Raw genomic sequence first — 20618 nt, forward strand, 5'->3', positions numbered from 1 at the left:
TCACAGTATGTACGTTCTGAATGTGTTAAATCATGTAGCAACACTGTTCATACAATATGTATTTTTTAATATCTACTGTTTGGCAGATTGCTATAACACTGCCAGCAATTCTAGCTACAACAATGAGGCAGCGCAAATTGTGCATCAGGTTTGGTTTGTTCATGTTGCTCCCTGCTGATGTGTGGCCTCAACACCAATTGCAGCTGTTTGCATTTAAATAATTTAACAGCCAATTACAGTAGTTGTATATCTGGGAGTGTAATACAGTTGCTTAAAATGATCACATTCACTTTCACTAAAGCTAGCTGTGGAAGGATCTGGCTTTCCTCGCCACATCATTTTGAGAGAAAGGAAACAAAGCTGAGAAAACACTGGTCTCCATTTTGTTTCTCTCCCAAGGACAAAAAGGAAGGAACACACTTGCACAGAATTTCTCCCCCAATATGTCCAATTTAGTGAGAGACAAAGCTGATCAGTCACACACATGCATACACATTTTGCACACAGGCAGTAATAAACACAGGCATTCAAAATACCAACAGAAAACACACACACACACACACACACACACACACACACAGCCTCGGTTGAGCTAATATTCATGCATGTCAGGTGGAACGGTCCATTCAAGGTGAGAACAGAGGGGTGCAAGTGGGCACACAGGTCCAGTCTGGTTGCTTTTAATGGACCAGTGGTGTAGTCCGATAAAGGGCAGCCATCTATCTGCACCCACCCAGTCAACTCTGACACTGTTTCCAAGGAAACGCCACCCGCGGGAGACAGAAAGAGAGGGTGGGACCTTGAGGGAACATATTCTCCTGTGCTGTTAGAGTGCCAGGAGGAAGGAGAACAAGCATAGAGTGATAGAAGGGTGGAGAGAGAGGGGAAGGAGAGCCAGAAGGGGGAAGAGGAGTGTACATAAGAGGGGTGTACCAGCAGCCTCACAGGGGTTAACTTTAATCAGACATGACACACACATACCCCAGGAAAAAAGAATGACAAATGCAACTAGAATCACACACTTGCACAGATACACTTTCACAGGGAGAGGCGGACTGTCACGCATATACTGTATTCACAGATGACATACAACAGACACACTGGGAGCAGATGTGTGTATGCAAGGAGGTGTCATTTTCCTGCACAGAGGCATCACAGGACCCTTTGCACAATGTGCAGCAAATACAAAAAAAAATGACACGTCATATTTCATTTTCAGATCATTTTCTTTCGCTTCTCTCCAGATTGTCAGAGGGACAGAAAAGCCACTGATGTAAACGGGTGAGATTGAGTTGCTTTCCCATAGCCAGGCCCACTGCATCATCATCCAGAGACCAGATCACACTGTCACCTCTAATAATGTCACACATTAACAACTTCATCGCTCATCATATTCTCAGCTAACATGTTTGTGTTGATATATATGTGCTAGTGAGGTTTGGATATCAAACCACAATTTGTTTTGGTACTGACTGACTGTATATGTAGCACAGAATAGTAAAGCCGGCTACAAACCGAAAGTTGGCATCAAATATGCATCGGATTCATAATCCTGTTTACTTTGATTTAAAATACAAATGTGCAGATTTTAGACTGTATTTTAAGTTCTTGTGTGAGTGTGAGAGCATATCATATTTGAGAACTTTTTTTTACATTAAACAAAGATTTTGGTGAAACAAACAATATTCTCTTTTTGGTTTCAAAAAAAGAATATTGTTGTGGCATCAGTGCAGAAACACTTCTCTTAAAAAACAATGAAATGTCCTGATGAACATGTTTAGGTCTAGCATTAATGGACTGAACTCACATATCAATACCAATGTATAGACTTAAATAACAAATCTCTACACTCATACACTCATAATAAAGGTCTTCATAAGGTACAGGTCATCCTGGTTCCCTTGAGTGTTATAGTTTAGCTAACCAGCTACAGATCAGTATTTATCAGCCCACTTCTGAAGTGCCCTTTTAGCCAAACGATTCATACCACATAGCCACAACATCCAAGGTTTGGTTCTGGCTGGAGACCTGTGTTGCATGTAAGCTATGTGTTATTGTTATTAATTTAGGCACCTCTCTTTCAAGTAAGTTTTGTGGGAAAGTAATGAAAAAATGTATTATTTCTGTTGTTGCTCTCCTGAACATCTGTACTTACACTTCACATGCTTTAATGCACTTACTGTCATAATACAAACATGCAATTCTAAAGTCATTATCATCCGTTATTACAAATCCACATGACACAAAAACCAGTCTACACAGCACTAAACTACATTGAACTACATCGGCCCACAGCCGCTAGCACCAATTAGAAGGTGTAATCTCTGCACATCTATCTGCCAGGAGGCCTGAGCACAAACGCTGAGCAAAGAGAGAGGGGGAGAGAAATAACCATTATTATTAGCAGACAGAGCTGTCTGCACTGGAGGCTTGATCACCTTCTTTACAAACACACACACAGGCTCAGAGTTTGTGGGCTTTATACAATCAGATGACACACACACACACCCCTCCTATTCTGCCTTGTAATTTTGACTTTATACGGACAGTTAGGACCACCACTGCTTTTGTTGTGCAGTCTGTTGCCATACTGTAATTGCGAAGTTGTAAAACCAAAGGATTTCTGATCCATCTATGTCCTAATGCTGTCATCCTCCTTCTGCCTGGCTGCTGATTACAGTCTGTGTACTGTCTAGCTGCGTAACACTGACTTAATGTTATTTTGCTTGAGCAGAGCCATTGCAGTGACCCAGATGTCCATATACTATAATCTAATCTAAGATAATTCTGGCTCTGGATTGGCTAATCCAACACCACTCTTCCTAATCTCAAGTCTAATAGACAACATCTGGACATAAAGAAACAGCCCAGAGACAATCTGATTGACTTGTAGGGAACAATAATCTTGCCTGTACAGTTACATTGTTGATATAAACCACAATTTATCTGCACGTTGACGACAAAATGACAAATGGTTTCTTTGAGACAAAGCCTACAAGGACCCACTGCAGTGGCGGTCTAGCATTTAGCTTTTTGATCCAATCATTTCAGTAAACTCAGTGTTATACTTTTAATTACAATTAAATTAATTGTATTAAATTACAATCTTTGTAACAGGAGAATTGAACAGATTACTTTTAGTTTGGATTTTTGGGAGCAAAAAATTTAAGTGTAAATAATGAAATAGTTAATAAAAATTTCAAAGGCATTCCTCCTTTGCACCTCTTCTTTTACCAGATAGCCTGTGTCTCATTGCATTCACACCTCTGCCTAAAAAGAAAATAGTCCCGAGTCTATTTCTGTTGGTGTCTACACATTCATTTCAGCATATAATGGATCACATCATCAATAATCAATTGAATCTGTCACCTAGCAGAGGTAGCTCTCCTGAACTGGCCTGCTCTTCTCCAGAGGTGTGATACGACCTCTGAGTGGATGCTTCCTGCCTTTTTCAGGCTGCAGGAGACCTTCTCAAAGAGCATAGCAACAGACCTGTCTTCCCTGTAAAAATAGGACTGCTTCTGTGAAGCCAACTCAATGCCACTGATACAACACACACTTCACTTCATTGATTATGCGCCCAAACCCCTCAGAGCCAAGCTTTACAAGTAATGTCTTCCCCTCTTCGCCTTGCTCACTGTCCTCATAGTTCCCATTTTCACCCTCTCGCTCAGCTCTGGAGCCATTTACCTCACAAATGCATCAATATTTCAAACCACCTAGATGCCGAGACTTCCCTTTATTGTACATTTCTATTGTTTCCCCCTGGAAAATAAAATGTTAATGTTATCTGGGCATGGCAGACATGCTGTAAACACAGGCCAAGGACAACCATGGTAGCCATGCTGCAAAAATCAAGAAACCTGAAGCCATCTGCATGAGCAGATCCTTTCTTAAAGCAAAAACATGAAGACATGAGAGCAGCTTTGATTTAGACACAACTGGACACTTTCTTAATAGTTACAACACATCCAGTAAAGTCAATCATGGTTCAGTTATTGGCTACAGAAATGAACAATAACAGTGTTTGAAAACACCAATAATGATTTGGTGATTCTAGTGAAGGGCAGATGAAGCTTCTTCCTCTGTCCCACTGACCTCCATTGGTGTTCATTCCTTTATTTTTAGTATAGTACTGATCACACGTATTCTGTCCTGCTGCCGTAAATACTCACTAGTGCCACAATGTGTATTAGTCCACTGCTGAAAATAGTCACAAAATAACTATTTACTCCTGTTTGCTCAAATCTACAGAGCCCTGCTGCTTAATGACATTCTTTACCCTCTTTAAAAAATAAAACTATATATTTCCATATATATTTAAAGACTTGTGACAAAGCTTGTGAGTAATAAAATCATAAGCTGAGAAACAAACCAATAATTTGCTTATTTTATGGTGTTTGTTGTTATTTAATTATTCTCTACATATCTGAGTTTAACTGTTCTGTTCTTATAATTTAAAGTGTAACAATGATAGTTTTACTTTTGCAGACAAACTATTCTTTAATCATTGTTATACTGAGCTTTTACTGATGTGATGGATCTAAATTATGGACTCAGTATATCAATGAAGGAAAATATAGGAATGTTTCATTCTTGATACTGTTTTCATAGTTTCTTTCAACATGAGAGCTGAGTGTATTACACAGTATAGGGTCCGCAGATTGCAGAATGCTGGCATTTCATGCTGCCTGTCAGCAGTTGTCTATTACCATCCGATAACACATTGAGAGAAGAATAAAATGCAGGCGCCAGGGCAGAGGAGGCTGAGCAAACAAACAGCCTGAGAGGTGGGGAGGGAAAGGACAGATGTATTGAAAGCTGTTGAGTGATGTGTTTTGCTTTATTACTGGGCACACTGCTACAGCTGAGACAGAGAGAGAGAGGTGTTTCAGTATGAATAAAATCCTTTCATATGGGTGCTAACCAAAACAAGGCCGGACTGCACTGTACACTTAGAAATGTGACACACAAAGTATGGCCATGAGAACATCTATAGTACATATCTTCAGTAAAGGCGTTTTCTAAAACAGCCAAACCAAATCAAGCAGGGAGTATGATTTCAGAGCAGCTTAAAGGCTCCAGTTATTTTGGAACAAACCAAATTCTCCAAACACTATGTTCTCATTAATGGCTTCTCACCACATTTATTTGGGCATGATTTTAAAGAACTCAGATTATGGGTTATCCTGGATTATGCAAAGGACCCTGTGCACAAACACTTATCAGTTTCATTTCTTTGTCCTCCCTGTGATATTCATGCCAAATCCCACAGTGCCATATCTTTGCTCACAGCTGGCAAGTGTAACTAAAGGATTATGCAAGCAGCTTCTACAAGCAAATAGATTTCTCCCTACTTCAGAGGAAACTGCTAGTTATGCAGTGCCTATCTGTCCAGCAGGCATGCACAAGAACATGCCTCCCATTTTCATTTTTTCCTTGTTTTAACACTACATTTCAGGGGGACATTGAGAGGAAAGAGAAAGAAAACATGAGCATAAACAAAAGTAAAATAAAACAGCAACTCTCTCACATTTATACTGTACACAATGTACAGGCTCAGCCATTCTATATCAACTGAACTCATGCTGTTGTTAAGCACTGCCAACAACAAACCATTTAGCATACTGGGACACCACTGGGCAAACACAGACTAGCCACTTTAGCATCCATGAGTCAGCCTTAGCTTTTGACTGATGCATCACAGTAGCAGTTGAACATAATCCAACCATCTCCTGTATGTAAATATTTCTGAAGGATCCTTTCCCATATAAGGTCCAGATCAACCTTAGACTATGAAGGTGTTTCTGATTCTCAGTGTAGCCTCTTCACTGTCCCTGGGCGAGATGTGTATTAATTAGCACTGATCTAAAGCAAGAAAACACAAAGCGGGTTGGGGCAGGTCCAAGACCCCCACAGATACAGAAGCTTATTGGAATACAGCACAGAGCTGTTTACATTTTATGCAGGTAACTAACATCCCAACCCAGCGCAATGCACCACGAGTGTAACAGCAGAACAAGGTCCAGGTAAAAATATCCACTCATGTCATATGCAGTCAACATGTTAGTTTTACCAATGAATTAAGTGAATGTCAAAGTAAACTATTATAAAGTTATTATCAGCATGTAGGTTTTGAGAAATAGGCACCAAACTTTTTCTGTGTTCTTCAGATACAATACCCCTCAGTCCTTTAACATACTGTAGATTACAGGGGGTCATAGTGCTGATCTAGGCTCTCTCACCTGAGGCCTTTTGACCATTTTTCTTCTGTAATGACCTGAAAGCCATAATATAAATGTTTCTAGATCAGCAGTCCTAATAGCAGACCCAAGATGCATTCCATCTCTTCTTGCTGAGCAGGCAAGGCCTTTTTGAGTCATTAGGCTCCAAACAGCTGTGAATGCCTTGTTATGTGCACAGCAGTGCATCACCGGAGTCAGAAAGTGCTGGTAATATCTAATTCAGATAGAAAGGGTCTACCAGACATCTTTGCATCTGCAGCAAACTCAATTTAGGATTATTTTAGCCTCCTTCTCCTTTCTCCTTCTTTTTGTGTCTCTTTGGCATCAAGGAAGTCTCATTTAAAATATGGCCCTCCACACGTTTTATTCTTGTGATTAAATCCCTGTGATAGTGGTTTTCATTGATCTCCAAACATCTGCAATGCAATTTTATTAGAACTAAAAGAGATGTTTGCTGCATTATTGTCCTCAATCTGATAAGCTCAGCTGGTGACTTTTAAAATGACTTTTGAAATGTTGCTTAGTGCCTTCGACATTAGAGTTAGCAGTTTCATGTGATTGAGCAGATCCTGCGCTGTGACACTGAGCCAGGAAAAATAGCCACATTTTATTAGTAAGATGTTTTTAGCATATGGCCAAAACTGCAATTGACTGATTAGTAGGCTGAAAATTATTCATCAGCAAATACACCAGGACAGTCTCCATATTCATCTTTGCATGTGCATTAATTGTCTGTCTAGTGTAACGGATATCTTTGGGTTTTGGGCAGAACAATGGACAGGATAGAACAATATTTGTATATGTTGCTTTAGCCTTTGGGACAATGTATGGATCAAACAACTTGTTGATTTATTGATTATTTGATTTATTAGACAATTCAAATAATCTTTATAAGGAAAGTTTCTGGATTCTTTCTTAGCCACATTAGTTAGACAAACATAAGCACCATGTTGGCAAACAATATGCAAAAATCATTTTCAATAACCACGAAGGTCTGTTGTGCTTTTTGATTTTGCTGGTTGGTGAAACTGCTTCATGTTATCTCTGCCAACTGCAGAAAAGACTAAGAAGAATGTCATGTACACCATGTTTCCATTGTTAAGAGAAAACAGAGGAAGGAAGAGGGGAGAAAGAGAGAAATGCAGAGTTTGGCTGGGAGAAAGAGACAACAATTACACTTGCCCTAGGAGGCCGAGGGAACCTGACCACGTTGCTATGGAAACTCAAGTACAGCAGAAAGTAACAGGAAAATCAATTCAGATTGAGCTTATCTCTCTCTTTCTCATTTCACAAGGGCTACGACACACGTCTCCACTCTGAATCACATTTTAACTATTGCCAGGCTGATGCAGTACTAATCAGAGCAAACACAATGATTTTTATTCACCTTAAATTACAAATGTGGATTATAATAACCAGAAAAAAAACATCTTGAAACGCACACCTCTGAAATTGTATAAAGGAAAGATGCAAGCATGAATATGCTATGACATGAAACAAATCACCGTCTGTCTCAGGCATACCATTTATTCTTGCTCTTTCTTTCCTTGCTCTCCATCCTCTTCACTCGCTCCCTCGGTGGGGTAACAGCAGCTGCATGCAGGTGATAAGCGTGTGCAGCGATGAGCGCTCGCCTCTGATTGGCTGGCTCAACTCCTACGCTGATGTGAAGATTGCAGGCTGTGTCTGTCCAAAGGCCACTCTGCTCGTGGTTGTCACCTCATGACGTCAAATGATAGTTTGACTGGCCACACTCACAGCACAAGGTTCGCTGTAATAACATCATAGTAATGTAATCATATGCGTATCAAACATTTATCTTAGGTTTCTTGTGAACACACATTCACATGACCACACAGCTCTGATAATCTAACAGGCAATGAGGTTATGACAGGAGCTGACTGCCCGTGGTCCATTCAGCCTACTTGTATTCACAGCAGCCACTTAGAAGCAGCCTGCAGGGAGACTGGGTGTTGTTTGGATTTTAGTCATTGACTGTACAATGGCAAGGTGAGGTCAAAGACAGGCTGCAAGTATACTCAGTGTGTGTGTTTGCCTGTGTGTGACTGTGTTCTCAAGGCTCATGCCAAGGAAGCGGCAAGAGGAGAGAAAACGAGCCTTGAAGAAAAATAATGATGCTTGATGCCTCATACATCAAGAAAATGATAGAGGGTCACATTGCAGTGAAGTCAGCTGGTCATTCGCTACTGAGAGATTTAATCTTCAAAATGATTTGTCGAAAAACAAGGAGAAGCCAACTAAAACTAATCTCATGCAGTAAGACTATGCATTCATATAATGCTTTGATGATTTTATATATGATTGTGCTTACAGACATACATACTGTTGTTCATAATCAGTTATACAGATTACCAAAACAGGACATTATTATTAACATTGTAAAATGGATTTCCATCATATTATTAAACCCTGTAGTTCTGAGTATTATACTAGTCAGTTTTGTCTTTTAATCCAGCAATCAGCAGAAAGCCAACCTGGAAAGCTTGGAAGGAAATAATTTAGTCTCATATATTTCATTGTAATATTGTACTAAAATGGCTAAGTTCACCAACAAGATTTGAAAATTGTATCTTAGTACAGCTGGAATAATAGTTTAGAGCCATGTTAATGCAGAATATAATAATATCAATAATCTTCAATTGATGTTTGCAAAGCTTTCTATGATTTTGTCAGCTCATTCAATAGATTCATTCATGTCTCAGATGTTATTGGCATCACCAACACCGTAAGATTTTTTGAAGTCCATGCAGCAGAATATTAATGTGATATGATAGGCAGTATTTTGCAATCATTAAATAGTTCACCTAAGGCCATTCATATTGTGATTTCATAAGGTTAGAGAACTTAGAAGGAGATTAAACACATACATAAATTACAATAAATGTATATATTTTTATTCCTGCAATATATTTTGACCTATTTTTTAATTACCTTAAAGATTAAAATAGCTTAAAAAGATAACGATGAACATCAAACCATGTAATACCGCACCTTCAGTTTATTATACCGACTCTCTCAATTGTAATTACAATTCATGTTGACATTACTATTTCAAGCTTTAGAAAGCTCCCCCCAGAGATACAGAAGGACCGATACAATTGTTTTATATAGTTCTATTGTTGATATGTAAACTGAATTTCATGTTTAAAATCAGTAAAATGGTCTTTAAAGATAACATTTTCTGAGACACATTTGTAATTTATAGACGTTTTTGCGACCAAAGTACTCAAATAGATCTCTGCTTCTGATTAGTGTCCAGCAGGTGCTCTAAAACACTGATCATGGATAATTAGTGTTATAGATGCCCAGCATGGGGCCACAGGCACCAAGGCTCTGTGTGAAAGTTTAAAGAGGCTCAATGTGACTTACTGTATTTTTCCAGATTTACCACCCTGTGAGCAGAATAAGACCATGTATTAATCCTTGACTGGATGGAAGACAAGCAAGAAAAAAATGGAGTAAAAAATCCTTATTAGGTCAGCAGAGTGATTTGTGTTATAAAGTGCCTTTTCATTCTAATCAGTCACTTTTAAGATGGGATCAGACACTGTTACATTATGGGATGTGACTGAGCACACCAGTTTGTCTCCATTTCCCCTAGCGTGTCGCTTGGGAACATATGGGCATGAACCACGCCACCTGTCACTAACACACAGACATATGAACAGAGGGAGTTTGCACCTACACAGACATAGTCATCCGGCAGACCACATCCAGGAGAGTTTATAAACAGAAATTAATCACTTGTTCCAGATGTAATTAGCTCACATCATGGTTATTACTAACCTGTGTCTTGGACTGATGCCAGGCTAGTTTGGCCTGGCTCCAGACCATTTTCAACAGTGTTGCTCTACAGTAATCCATAAGCTCTGGTTTCACTCAACTACAGCAAATACCTGTATTTCAAACTTCACTATGAAATTTTTACTAATCTCTTGCTATTACTATAATGCATTGTCTATAAATAAAGAGTCATCATTTTACTCCGTATGCCCATAACTATAAAACTAATTTAGGACATTACTATAAATCAGATTCCTGCAGTGTACTGTCTACACAAACTACCAAAACAGGGACTATTTAAGCTTCTGTCTTCAATCCAAGTTGAAAACAAAAGGGGCATCCCCATCACAGAAAGCCAAATTGCCTATTAAAGATGAGAGCATGTTCAGTCTCCCAATGCTCCCAGCCATCACCGCCCTAATCATTCCCTGCCTAAGGAGCCTAATGGCTGCCATATTGCTACTGTTTATTAGTAAACACTGATGGAAGAGTGCCCGCTTCAACAGTTGTTGATTTTGTCTATCCGTATGGAGTATCAGCTGGGAATCACAGTCATTGTGCCAGAATGTTTTCTGGTGTTCAGTCTCCTGTTACTAAACAGACTGCTTTATTGTTTTATGTGATTACATGTCAGTACATGCACTAGAATAATAAATAAACCTAAGATCAAGCATTAAATAAATTTAAGAGCAGGTAACAGCCCTTATTCTGATTTCTACTTCACTAAATTGTTCTGCAGACATGTTATAAAAGAGAATATGAAAGCAAGGGAGAATTAAAATTTGTATTGTATTTCACCACAAATTACAATTCAGTGCCTCAGCTGCTGAGCTGGAAGGACGCTCCAAAGATGACCTTAAGTTTAAGACGCTTTTGGGAAGCCCAATCCAAGATTGATTTCCCTCCATCTCTGTCTCAGTAACCCTTCTATCGATCCTTATCAAATATGTATTACGTCCTCAAGCCTTCACCACAGCTAAGATGGAGACTTCAAACAGCAACAGCTCAAACAGAAAGTCAAAGGGAGAGCTGGGTTTTCTTCTTTCAAAACGGCAAACCTCATAGCTGAGAGAAGATGTAAAGAGACTAAAAAATGTGAGCCATACCGTTCCAAAAACAAAAGTTATTGCAAAAGATTTAAATTAATAATTTTGTAATCACAGCTTTATAAAAAACTGTAACATCAAAGCTCACAAAATAATACAGAATGAATATATCTTAAAGCAAGGTTTACAAGAGATGGAGGATTTAGTCTCCTACAAAAGGCAACAGTGCGATACACCCCCAACTACTGCTTTACCTCACTGCTTACTAAAAGGGTCTTGTCTCATCCTCTTCCAATTCCCCAAACTCCCCTTGTAGCAAATGCACAAAATGCATCCTTCAACTCATGTTCCCATAATTCTCTCTGGCAGCAGCGTGATTAATGCATACAACTATTGATTTTTTTTTTTGTTGCTTTTTTTTAATTTCAGGAGCATACCCTCCCACCCAGCCGCCAACCTCCAAACATTTCTAGTATCTCACATTGCACGCTGTCACTCACATGTACAGACCTTGATGATTTTCATGAGAATAAATGTACAATAACAATACAATGAGCACCACATCTCCCTTAGCTTTCTGGCAGCTGGTGTTTGAGTAGACTAGGAAAAGGGGTGCAGTGAAAGACAAGGGTCAGCATTTCACTAACTGCTGATCTGTGTGGGAGGAGGGGGGAGCAAAATGATAGGCTGTGTTGTTTTCATAGAGTTTCACTGCAGGATGGGTGGAGCAGCATGAAAAAAAAAAACACATCCATGCACCTACAAAAACACACATATATTTACAGTATATTTGCACATACGAACATGTATATGAACATGTACATATTATCTAAGATCTTCCTCTGAATTTCTCTGTGATTACGTGCAGGGATCACACACTCCTGCTTGAGCCATGACCCATTTTCGAGCCTCCTAACAACAAGATCAACAAATCGTGTTTGTGTGAGTAAGAGAAACAGAAATCTGCAGCCAGATGAGAATGAAAAGGAAAGGCAGAATGAATGAAGAGATGATTGAGGAGGAAAGAAAGTGGGAAAGTAAAACAAAGGAAGAGGGGAAAGATCAGGTGGTTAATGTGATGCAGCCACTTGTTTACTAAAGAAGAGGCCTCACCCACTTTAAAATCTCCTGTTTCTCAAATTCTTAGTTTTGTTTCTCCAACTCTGTTCTCACTACCTTCCCCGTAATCTGCTCTCCACTCTACATTTCCACTTCCATCTTCTTTTCTTCCAAGCTCATTTCTATCACTGTGCCCTCCTTTCAAGGTTGGCCTGACTTTGGGCGTGTTGAATTTACAACCTGTCTCTGCCTGCCTCTCGGTGCCCTCACTGTCAATCTTAGTGAAAAATGGAGGCAGTGGCACATCAGTGGCATGATAAATTCCTGCTGAGCAGTGATCCTGTAAACCAAACACCTAAAGCAGCCCCTTTGAAGACATCCTTAACATTCAGGCAACTGAGCAGGTGGCTGGTTAAGACTGTGATTCTATTAGCAAGCAAACTGTTTAATTAGTCTCTATAAGCACTCACTAGAACCCATGAGAGAGCAGTGAACAGAACGTGATAGGGCAGAGACAATTTCATCGCTTAAATGCTAAATGCACAGTTTGGAAGTGGCCGACATGAATGTGTGTGAAAAATGTAACTACTGATTTTTTTTACTGATGCAGTGAGTACAGGGTGGACTTATTTGCATAAAGCAAATAAAAAAACAGCATTTTCCATGCAGGAGGAAATTGACCAGGGCGCTGTGCCAAGCAGGTTATGCAATGAAAGGAGAAGAGAAGAGAGAAGGCCAATCGTCAAGGCCAGTGGAGGAGGATAGAAAGGAGAAGAGAAGGATAAATACAAGGAAACAAAAGAAGAAAAAGCAGGAGAAGAAAATGTGGAAAGAATATCTGGGAAAACTACTCATGGTAAAATGTCCACTAAAGATATTAGCTGTTTTTGGAGAAATTAATAAATAAGAGGAAATAAATAAATCAAATTATGGATGCAAACATATTCAATAACCATCTGCCTTAATTCTGCGTATCCATCCATCATTTACAGCTTAGGCTGGGAAGTTCATCAGTCCATCACAGGGCTGACACATAGAAAAAGACAAACACTCACACTCACATTCTGACATAATTTAAATTTAGAGTTACCCAGTAACCTAACCCCATGCTGCATGTCTTTGGACTGTGTGAAACTCCACACAGAAAGGCCCCAGGGCAGTTTGAACATGATTTAAACCCAGAACCTTCTTGATGTGCTGACCAACGCTCCGCTGTGCAGCCCACATAGAAGGTCCAGTATGGCAAAATCAATTATAGTATAGTCAATTATATTTTCTAAATGTATGTATCTATGTATAATACTGCCCAATCCTAGTAATAAATGCTCATGTACAATTAAGAGAATTGAATATCAAGATGAGAGGAATGGCTTCTGGAGTCTCCACCAGGCTTGCACTGTCCCTGAGCTTATAAACCTTCCCATCTTCCATCTCTAGTATAATCTCCAGTCTGAAAGGATGAAAGACCTGCATGTTTGTTTCATGGAGAAACTCTTATCTCTATCTTTTCTTCTCCCCATCCTACCTCACCTCTCTTCACCTCTCCCCTCTTTTTCTGTCCTCTCCTGGGGCATTACACAGGCTCCTCATCTGGCCTTGACTTCTTTATCTACAGCTGTGTCAGGCATCCAGCTGGATGAGTTACTGGATGAAGGTGTTAATGTAGTGTTTGCCTAGCCTTAGTGCAGCTGAGTCTACTTATCTAATTGTTGCAAAATAAACTAAATGGATTTAATATATAGTCTCTGAATGATGCACAATTATTTTCATTGACTGATTATTTTCTTAATTATTTTACCAGAAAGTGAGAGACACACATGATCAAATAGTGAATGAATCACATGAAACAGTTTAGAATTCCACATATAAGCCAGATGTTGTATAAGTGGTAAATAGCTTGTTAACTTGTTTTATGTGTCAAGACTGGGATCATAATAACACTGGGCTCCTAATTTTTTGCACTGTCCCATAATCTATTTCAATTGCTAAATCTGCAAGATGCTTAAACTGAGAGAACAAAATTTAAATGTTGACACACACACACAAGCTCTGAAAGAGGCACTGTGTGTATCACTTGCTAGATATTAAGTTGACTCTACGCTAATGTTGATTCTACATCTGCATTGTGCAGAACATAAAAGTCAGTAAGAATTCACTGTTGAATATGTACACACACAAGTGTACATGTCAATATGGAAGGAAATAATCTACACCTGCTCCCAGCAGAATTACCTAATATAATACTGTATGTTTTATATCATGAATGATGAGATACAAAGAGAAAAATACAACACACTGATGCATACGTGCATTGAAACAGAGGTCCACCATATAAAATCCTGGCACCAACACAATAGGACACAGCTCCTCCCGTCTCTGCTGTACGTTCTTTCTCTCTTTTCTGCCTCTTTCATCTCTCTATTAGCTCTGTCAATTGTTTATCAAAAGCAGTGAGGAGGCGATCAGAGCCGGCCATTTGAAAGCTCATGCTGCGTTCCATTTTAAAATTCATGACGGGTTAATGGTATGTTAGTGGCAACATTAGGACCCAGTGAGCTTGCGTACTGCTCATTCACATTGAAAACAGGCCGCTTCAAATGACTACTAAGCAGTCCTCATTCTGAGAGGTAATTCATATTGTAATTAACTTTTCAATCACAGCTGATTAATTAAGACAGGCCCTAGTCTGTAATTATGCATCTATTTTTTGTGAATCTGGATATTCAAAGATTTTGCAGCCATGATTTCAGTCAGTTTCCTCTCTACATGCAAGCTGCTCATCGTAAAAAACACATATACTGTACAGCTGATGATATTAAACAAGGAAACCTAGTCAACACATGACAGCAGGATCTAAACTGTGGATTTTAATCAATATTAGCTAAACAAGCAACATTATTTTGTGTCTCTGCTAAGAGAAACATCTCATGACTTGACTCTTCTTCCTTACATTCTGATGCACAACACAAAGATAGGGAAGTGCGCTTGATGTTACCGTTCCCAACAAAAACCTGAAATGAATAATTTAGAGCAGCTGTGGGATAGCTTTATTTTGTGTCCACTGAGACCAAGACTTCTTTCATGAAAAATTGAAAAAAGGAAAGAAAAAAGGGGATAGAGAAGGAGTGAGAAAACTAGGCTGGGTCAACCTGCCTCCAGTTGCCATTGTCAAACCTTGTTGGTATCCTTACAGTCTCCTGCTTTTTGCTCACGCACCAACATGAGCACACACACCCTTCTAACCCTCGCTCCTAGAGTAAACATACCCTCTCCATAACAGTGCGAGGTGAATCTGCTCATGCATCACAATCTACCATCAAATATTTATCACAGAGCAGCAGTGATTTTGACCGTGTGCTCATGCTTTTGACAGCACTCGCCTGCTGCTATACTTATTGGAGTAAACATGGACAATCCAATATCACTGTTCTTTTGAACACTTGCTAAAGAACTCAGAAGAACACTAAGCATACAATATAATCCATCAAAGCTTCACTATGTATTCTGCAGACTGTAAGACTTGCTGAAAAAAGAAAAGGCATCATTGTGGATCATAGTATAAGAGCTAATTTAAAAAAGATTGGCAATAATTGGTTTTTCAATATAAAAGAGTGGTACATATACTAAAAAAAAAATCACAATCTGTACATGAAAAGCTGTTTTCATACACGTTTGACCTCTTCATATTTTACTACTTAACATTTTGACCAACATGAGCAACCTTGGAGGGGGATATGTTAAAGCATTTTATCGTCACAATGTACACTTTTTTCAGCCACAGTTGAGATAAACACATCTCTGCATCTTGTCTACATGATTCATTTCATTTACTGAATGTAATCACATCTGCATGCTGCATATTTGCCTGCTCTCCAGCTTGCAGCGAATAACTTGAGTAACCTCGAGTAAATAAGTCTCTGGCATGGATCAGAAGACACATCTTCATGCTTGAGCAGACACATTTAAAATGCCACCAAAACACCGTCCCAGATTCTGCCCTCAGTCAAATGACATCAAGTGCTCACTTACAGGTCCCTGAACACCCCAGTATGAAGCAAAATCAGCCAGCGGGCAGTACATGGAGCAATCAGAGAGATAAGCATCCCATTTAACTTAGTAAAAAATCCAACCAGCAGAATGTTCTGGTGTCTTGTGTTATCATGCTGTGCCACTGGATTGAAACAAGGAGGGTAACTAGGTCAATGATGATATGTAAACTGTTCCACTTTACCCCTTGCTGGACTCAAAATGGAGTTGGCTGAGGTGTAGTGTGCATAGGAGAGAGAGGCTCAGTTATTCGATGTGACAGTTATCAACATCCTCTGGCTGGTGAGAGGACAGGGCAGTACAGAGCTGCAGAGCCCCAGTAATGGCAGACTGTGACAGTAAACAGGTAAGAAGATGACTCACAGTGAAACAGAACACAGTGTCTAAGGAGGTCGGAGCAGGGAGGGGGCTGAAGCAAACAGCCAAAAAAAAGAAGGCAACACTGCTCTCCCTCGTCAAACATTTAATCTCACAAATTTCTCAGTGGGCACAGAAAGTGGGCTTCACTTCATGTTCTTAAATACCTTGTACAAAGTTACAAGTGTTGTGGGTTATTCTAAAGCCCTGCAATTTTAGACTACATTTGGAGCAGGTTGGGTCCAGAGATTTAGTGGAGCACTAAAAGCTCTATACTGAAGTACCCGCTTATACTGTATTCAAAGTACTGAAGTTTTACTCATCTTACCTGAGCTGAGTGAAACAGTGTCTTTCTCCCATGATACAACAGTGACGTAGGCCTCAACAGAAGCAGGGATAATGCACTTGAAGACAGCTACACTGCCTCTCATAGCCTTCTGGTCAGCCACTCTGACCGTGTAGGGTTCCCTTGAAACTATCAAACAAGAAATAAAACATAAATACATGCCTCTACTGTAATACACCGTTTCTTCATCATAGTATATGGCCAAATCAGGACACAAGATCAAGCTCCTATTTAGAAATGACTTTGTGGGAAGCATCGGAAGTGGGCTCTAATATCAGAGTACTACTATTGCATTTTTGGTGTTCATTACATTGGATAAATAAACCATTAAGCAAGACAATGTTTTGATACATTATAGACCTTAGAGACCAAAAAGTTAAAGCTAAGAGTGTAAATCTACTGTACAACAGCAACAACAACAGGACAACAATCTACTGGGGGAGATAAAATTTATAGCTCCAACTCTTGTGCAATTTTCAACAGTTAACTCAAACAATGATGTCTGCATTAGCTGTTTGACATTTTTAACAAAGATGCTTTTACAAAGTTCAGCCAGTCTTTCCAAACACACCCGTCTGGTGCTTTCCTGTAGCTTAGGGCTCTTAGGTAATTATTAGATATGTGCAGTTTAGTGTAGATCTGTATTTGACTATTGTTCTATATATTGGAGCTATATATGGCTCCTGGAGGAACATTGCTTCACTGTGCCCTGTATTCATTATACAGACTTGAACATGTCTATTCATCAGATTCACATCAATCATTGTTTGAAATAACGCTACAGTTCTTTTTTAAAGCTTTTGCTTTTTGCCCTAAGACAGGAATATTATATGGTTTTGGCAACACACACATTTTCATATTCATTTACACAGTCACTTTAATTACTTAAAAGCACCAATACTAGTGCTGCTGATACTTTTACAACTACAACTACCCCCACATTAGCTATAATTAAGCCTTTCATATCTTCTTCTGTTAGTGTAACTAATACACCCTGATGCAGCACCATTACTTCAGCTACACAAGTCCTTTGTCTGTGGACTCACCAGCTTTGATGTGGACATCCTGACTCCTAATCTTGCCAGAAGGGTTCTCGGCAGTGCAGTAGTACGTGTTGTCATGGATCAGCTTGCTGAAGCTGGATGGCAGGAAGTTAAAGATCTGGAGGGTTCCATTGGGATGGACGTGGCGGATGCCTGGGACATCGTAGATCTCCTCGCCGGTAGCCAGATACCAGCGCAGCGAGGCAGGGGGCGCACCCCCAGCAGGACAGGGCACCGAGGTCCCTGTGGTGCTGGCAAATACTACCTCTTGCAAAGATGCATTGACAAAGTATAAGCTGGAATGTAGGTCCTCACTGAAAACTGCAAAAGAGTAGAGACAGGACATTTGTTGTTACAACCATGTCTTTGCACTGAATTTTATCATGCTGCAGTACCGTTTTTAAGTTTCTGCGGTCAGGTATTTGTTTATTGGTATTTTGCACATGGATCACTTTTCTGTTTTCCTGCAAATGTCTGGAAACAACACCTGGAATGTAGTTCTCAAATGGACTCTGCACTGCAGACCTAGAGATGGTAACAGTCCTTTTGGCAAAAATGTATTTTTATCTTGACAATATTTTTTTAAATGACAAAAATAACATATCACAAATTGATTTCCCTCCATTTCTGAAACACATTGAGCTGTTTTGAATTCATCATTGTATTTCCATCCCTGGGATCTCAGGAATATTAAATTAACATAAACTACCATCAATTATGAAATAAGGTCAGCTGCCTTGATCATGTTCAAGCTTCAATTTAAGCCACCATCGCAGTAAGTGGAATGATGTTAAATGCAGTTTGTGCTGAAGCAGTCTCTGGAGGAGCGGAGGATAATAAATGTCAGTGTTGGACTAATTAGTGCCACAGTAATCTACAGCTGTTTGATTTCTGAGTGATGAAGCCTGCAGATGCTTGTTTGCATTCTGTGTTTGAGACAGTCTGTTTGTATTTTCATACTTTGGGCAAAAATACTTGTATATACAGTATTTGTGTACTGTATCTCCCTTGCCATCTCAGGCTAGTGATGAGCCCAGAGGCTCCGCACTAAATGGCTTACAGTGGCACTGGCAGCTGGCTTGGTCCCTCCCTGGAGAGAAAACATTTTAGCACTTCATAAATTCCTAACAACGTTTCAAATTGCAGACATTTCCATCCTTTTCTCTGCTCCAGCAGCTTTCAGCCAGCAACGCGACACTCCAGCGACCTGCTCATGTACACACACACACACACACACACACACACATACAACACTCATTTGTTGTTACAAATTAGGAATACTCATTCAAAATTATTAGCACTCTAAAAATCAATACTGCAGCATTTTTCCTACAAGAATGTGTTGACATATTGGAGATCTGGACATTTGCTCCATTTCTAAGATACAAACAACTCTGTGTTACAGGCAAATGTATTGGTAAACCTTCTCAGAAAATGTTGGCTTCAACCACATGACAGCGAAAAGCAAATCCACTGATATTTGACCAAAAGGTGTTCTAAATACATATAGATTATTTTGTGCCCATAGACATAATTAGTGTTGAAGACAGGTAAATAAGCCATAAGTAAAAACATGTGTGTTGGACGCAATAAGGTTATGGTATAAAACACACCAAGGCTTAAAGATCTGAGGTTAGGCAGGAATATACTTTTTAAATCACTTCAGATTTTTATTTTGAAGACAGAAATAAACGTTAATGCTATAACTATAAATAAATGGAAAAAAGCATTCTTTGTTACTGTAGAACTTGATTGTGAACCTCCAGTGCCAGTTTTGCAGTAACATCTGTACATCCCTGGGTTTTTTTGAGAACAGGAAATGCAAATAACTAATTCAGCTTATTTCAGTTTCCTATATGTGAATAAATACAGGCTCAAAGAATGGTCCCGTCTTCGCTCACAGTCTAACTCACATGATCCATGAATCCATAATTCATCTTTAATACAACATTTTCCAAAAGTAGAAAATAATCTTTTGAAAGAATAGAGAATTGATCTGTGTGCATGGGACAGGTGGGTTCTAGGTTTTGAATTGGCAGTATTTAAGAAACCATGCATACATTAATTATAAAGATAACTCAATATATTTTATTAGATATTATTAGACATCAGAATTAGTACTGCAATATAATCATCTCTACCATCCCAGCCCTGATGAGGCCTGTAGGGCAGCCTGCAAGAAGCAAACACAGCAGGGGAGTCTGACGACTGAATCCATCTATTTGTTTAGCTGCATATACCACTGTCCCTCCAGTCTCTGTATCTACATTATGCTGATTGTATTTGTAAATGCCAACAATGCACAATTTCTGCCACGGTGCTGTACAGAACTGTTTGTTACTTTTCTCTGAAATGTACAAGATGATGACTAACAATGCATCTCTGGTTCTGCACATATTTCAGTGCATATGTTAGAGGTTTGGTGTCTCGATATAAGACAGTTTGTTAGCCATATTATTAAACAGTTAGAGAAGTACATTATGTTTCCGGAAGGAGAACGTTTGTATACACTGCTGTGCAGTCTCTTACATTAATACGTTTTAGCCAATTTGAATCTTTAAATGTGGTGGGATACTGTGATGGGTTCCCAGTGGGTCTGTGGCACCAGCCAGGATGAAAATAATACATCAAAGTCATATTAAATTCTGATTCATTCTCTTTTTTCAAGCTG

At 39.3% G+C, this 20618-nt stretch overlaps 1 protein-coding gene across 7 annotated transcripts in view; it reads right to left on the reverse strand.

The window, feature by feature from the left end:
- The window catches only part of LOC113144413 (Down syndrome cell adhesion molecule homolog), an 87096-nt gene extending 69077 nt beyond the window's left edge, over window positions 1-18019 (reverse strand). For all 7 annotated transcript variants that reach the window (XM_033325514.1, XM_033325519.1, XM_033325517.1 and 4 more), the window contains exons 1-2: window positions 17951-18019; window positions 16887-17033 (exon numbers count right to left, since the gene is read on the reverse strand). In XM_033325514.1, the coding sequence (XP_033181405.1) occupies window positions 16887-16989 (103 nt within the window). In that variant the 5' untranslated portion in view covers window positions 16990-17033; window positions 17951-18019. The remainder of the gene's footprint in view (window positions 1-16886; window positions 17034-17950) is intronic.
- Between the last annotated feature and the right edge of the window lie 2599 nt (window positions 18020-20618).

Source organism: Mastacembelus armatus, chromosome 13, assembly GCF_900324485.2.
Source record: "Mastacembelus armatus chromosome 13, fMasArm1.2, whole genome shotgun sequence".
NCBI classification, from domain to species: Eukaryota; Metazoa; Chordata; class Actinopteri; order Synbranchiformes; family Mastacembelidae; genus Mastacembelus; species Mastacembelus armatus.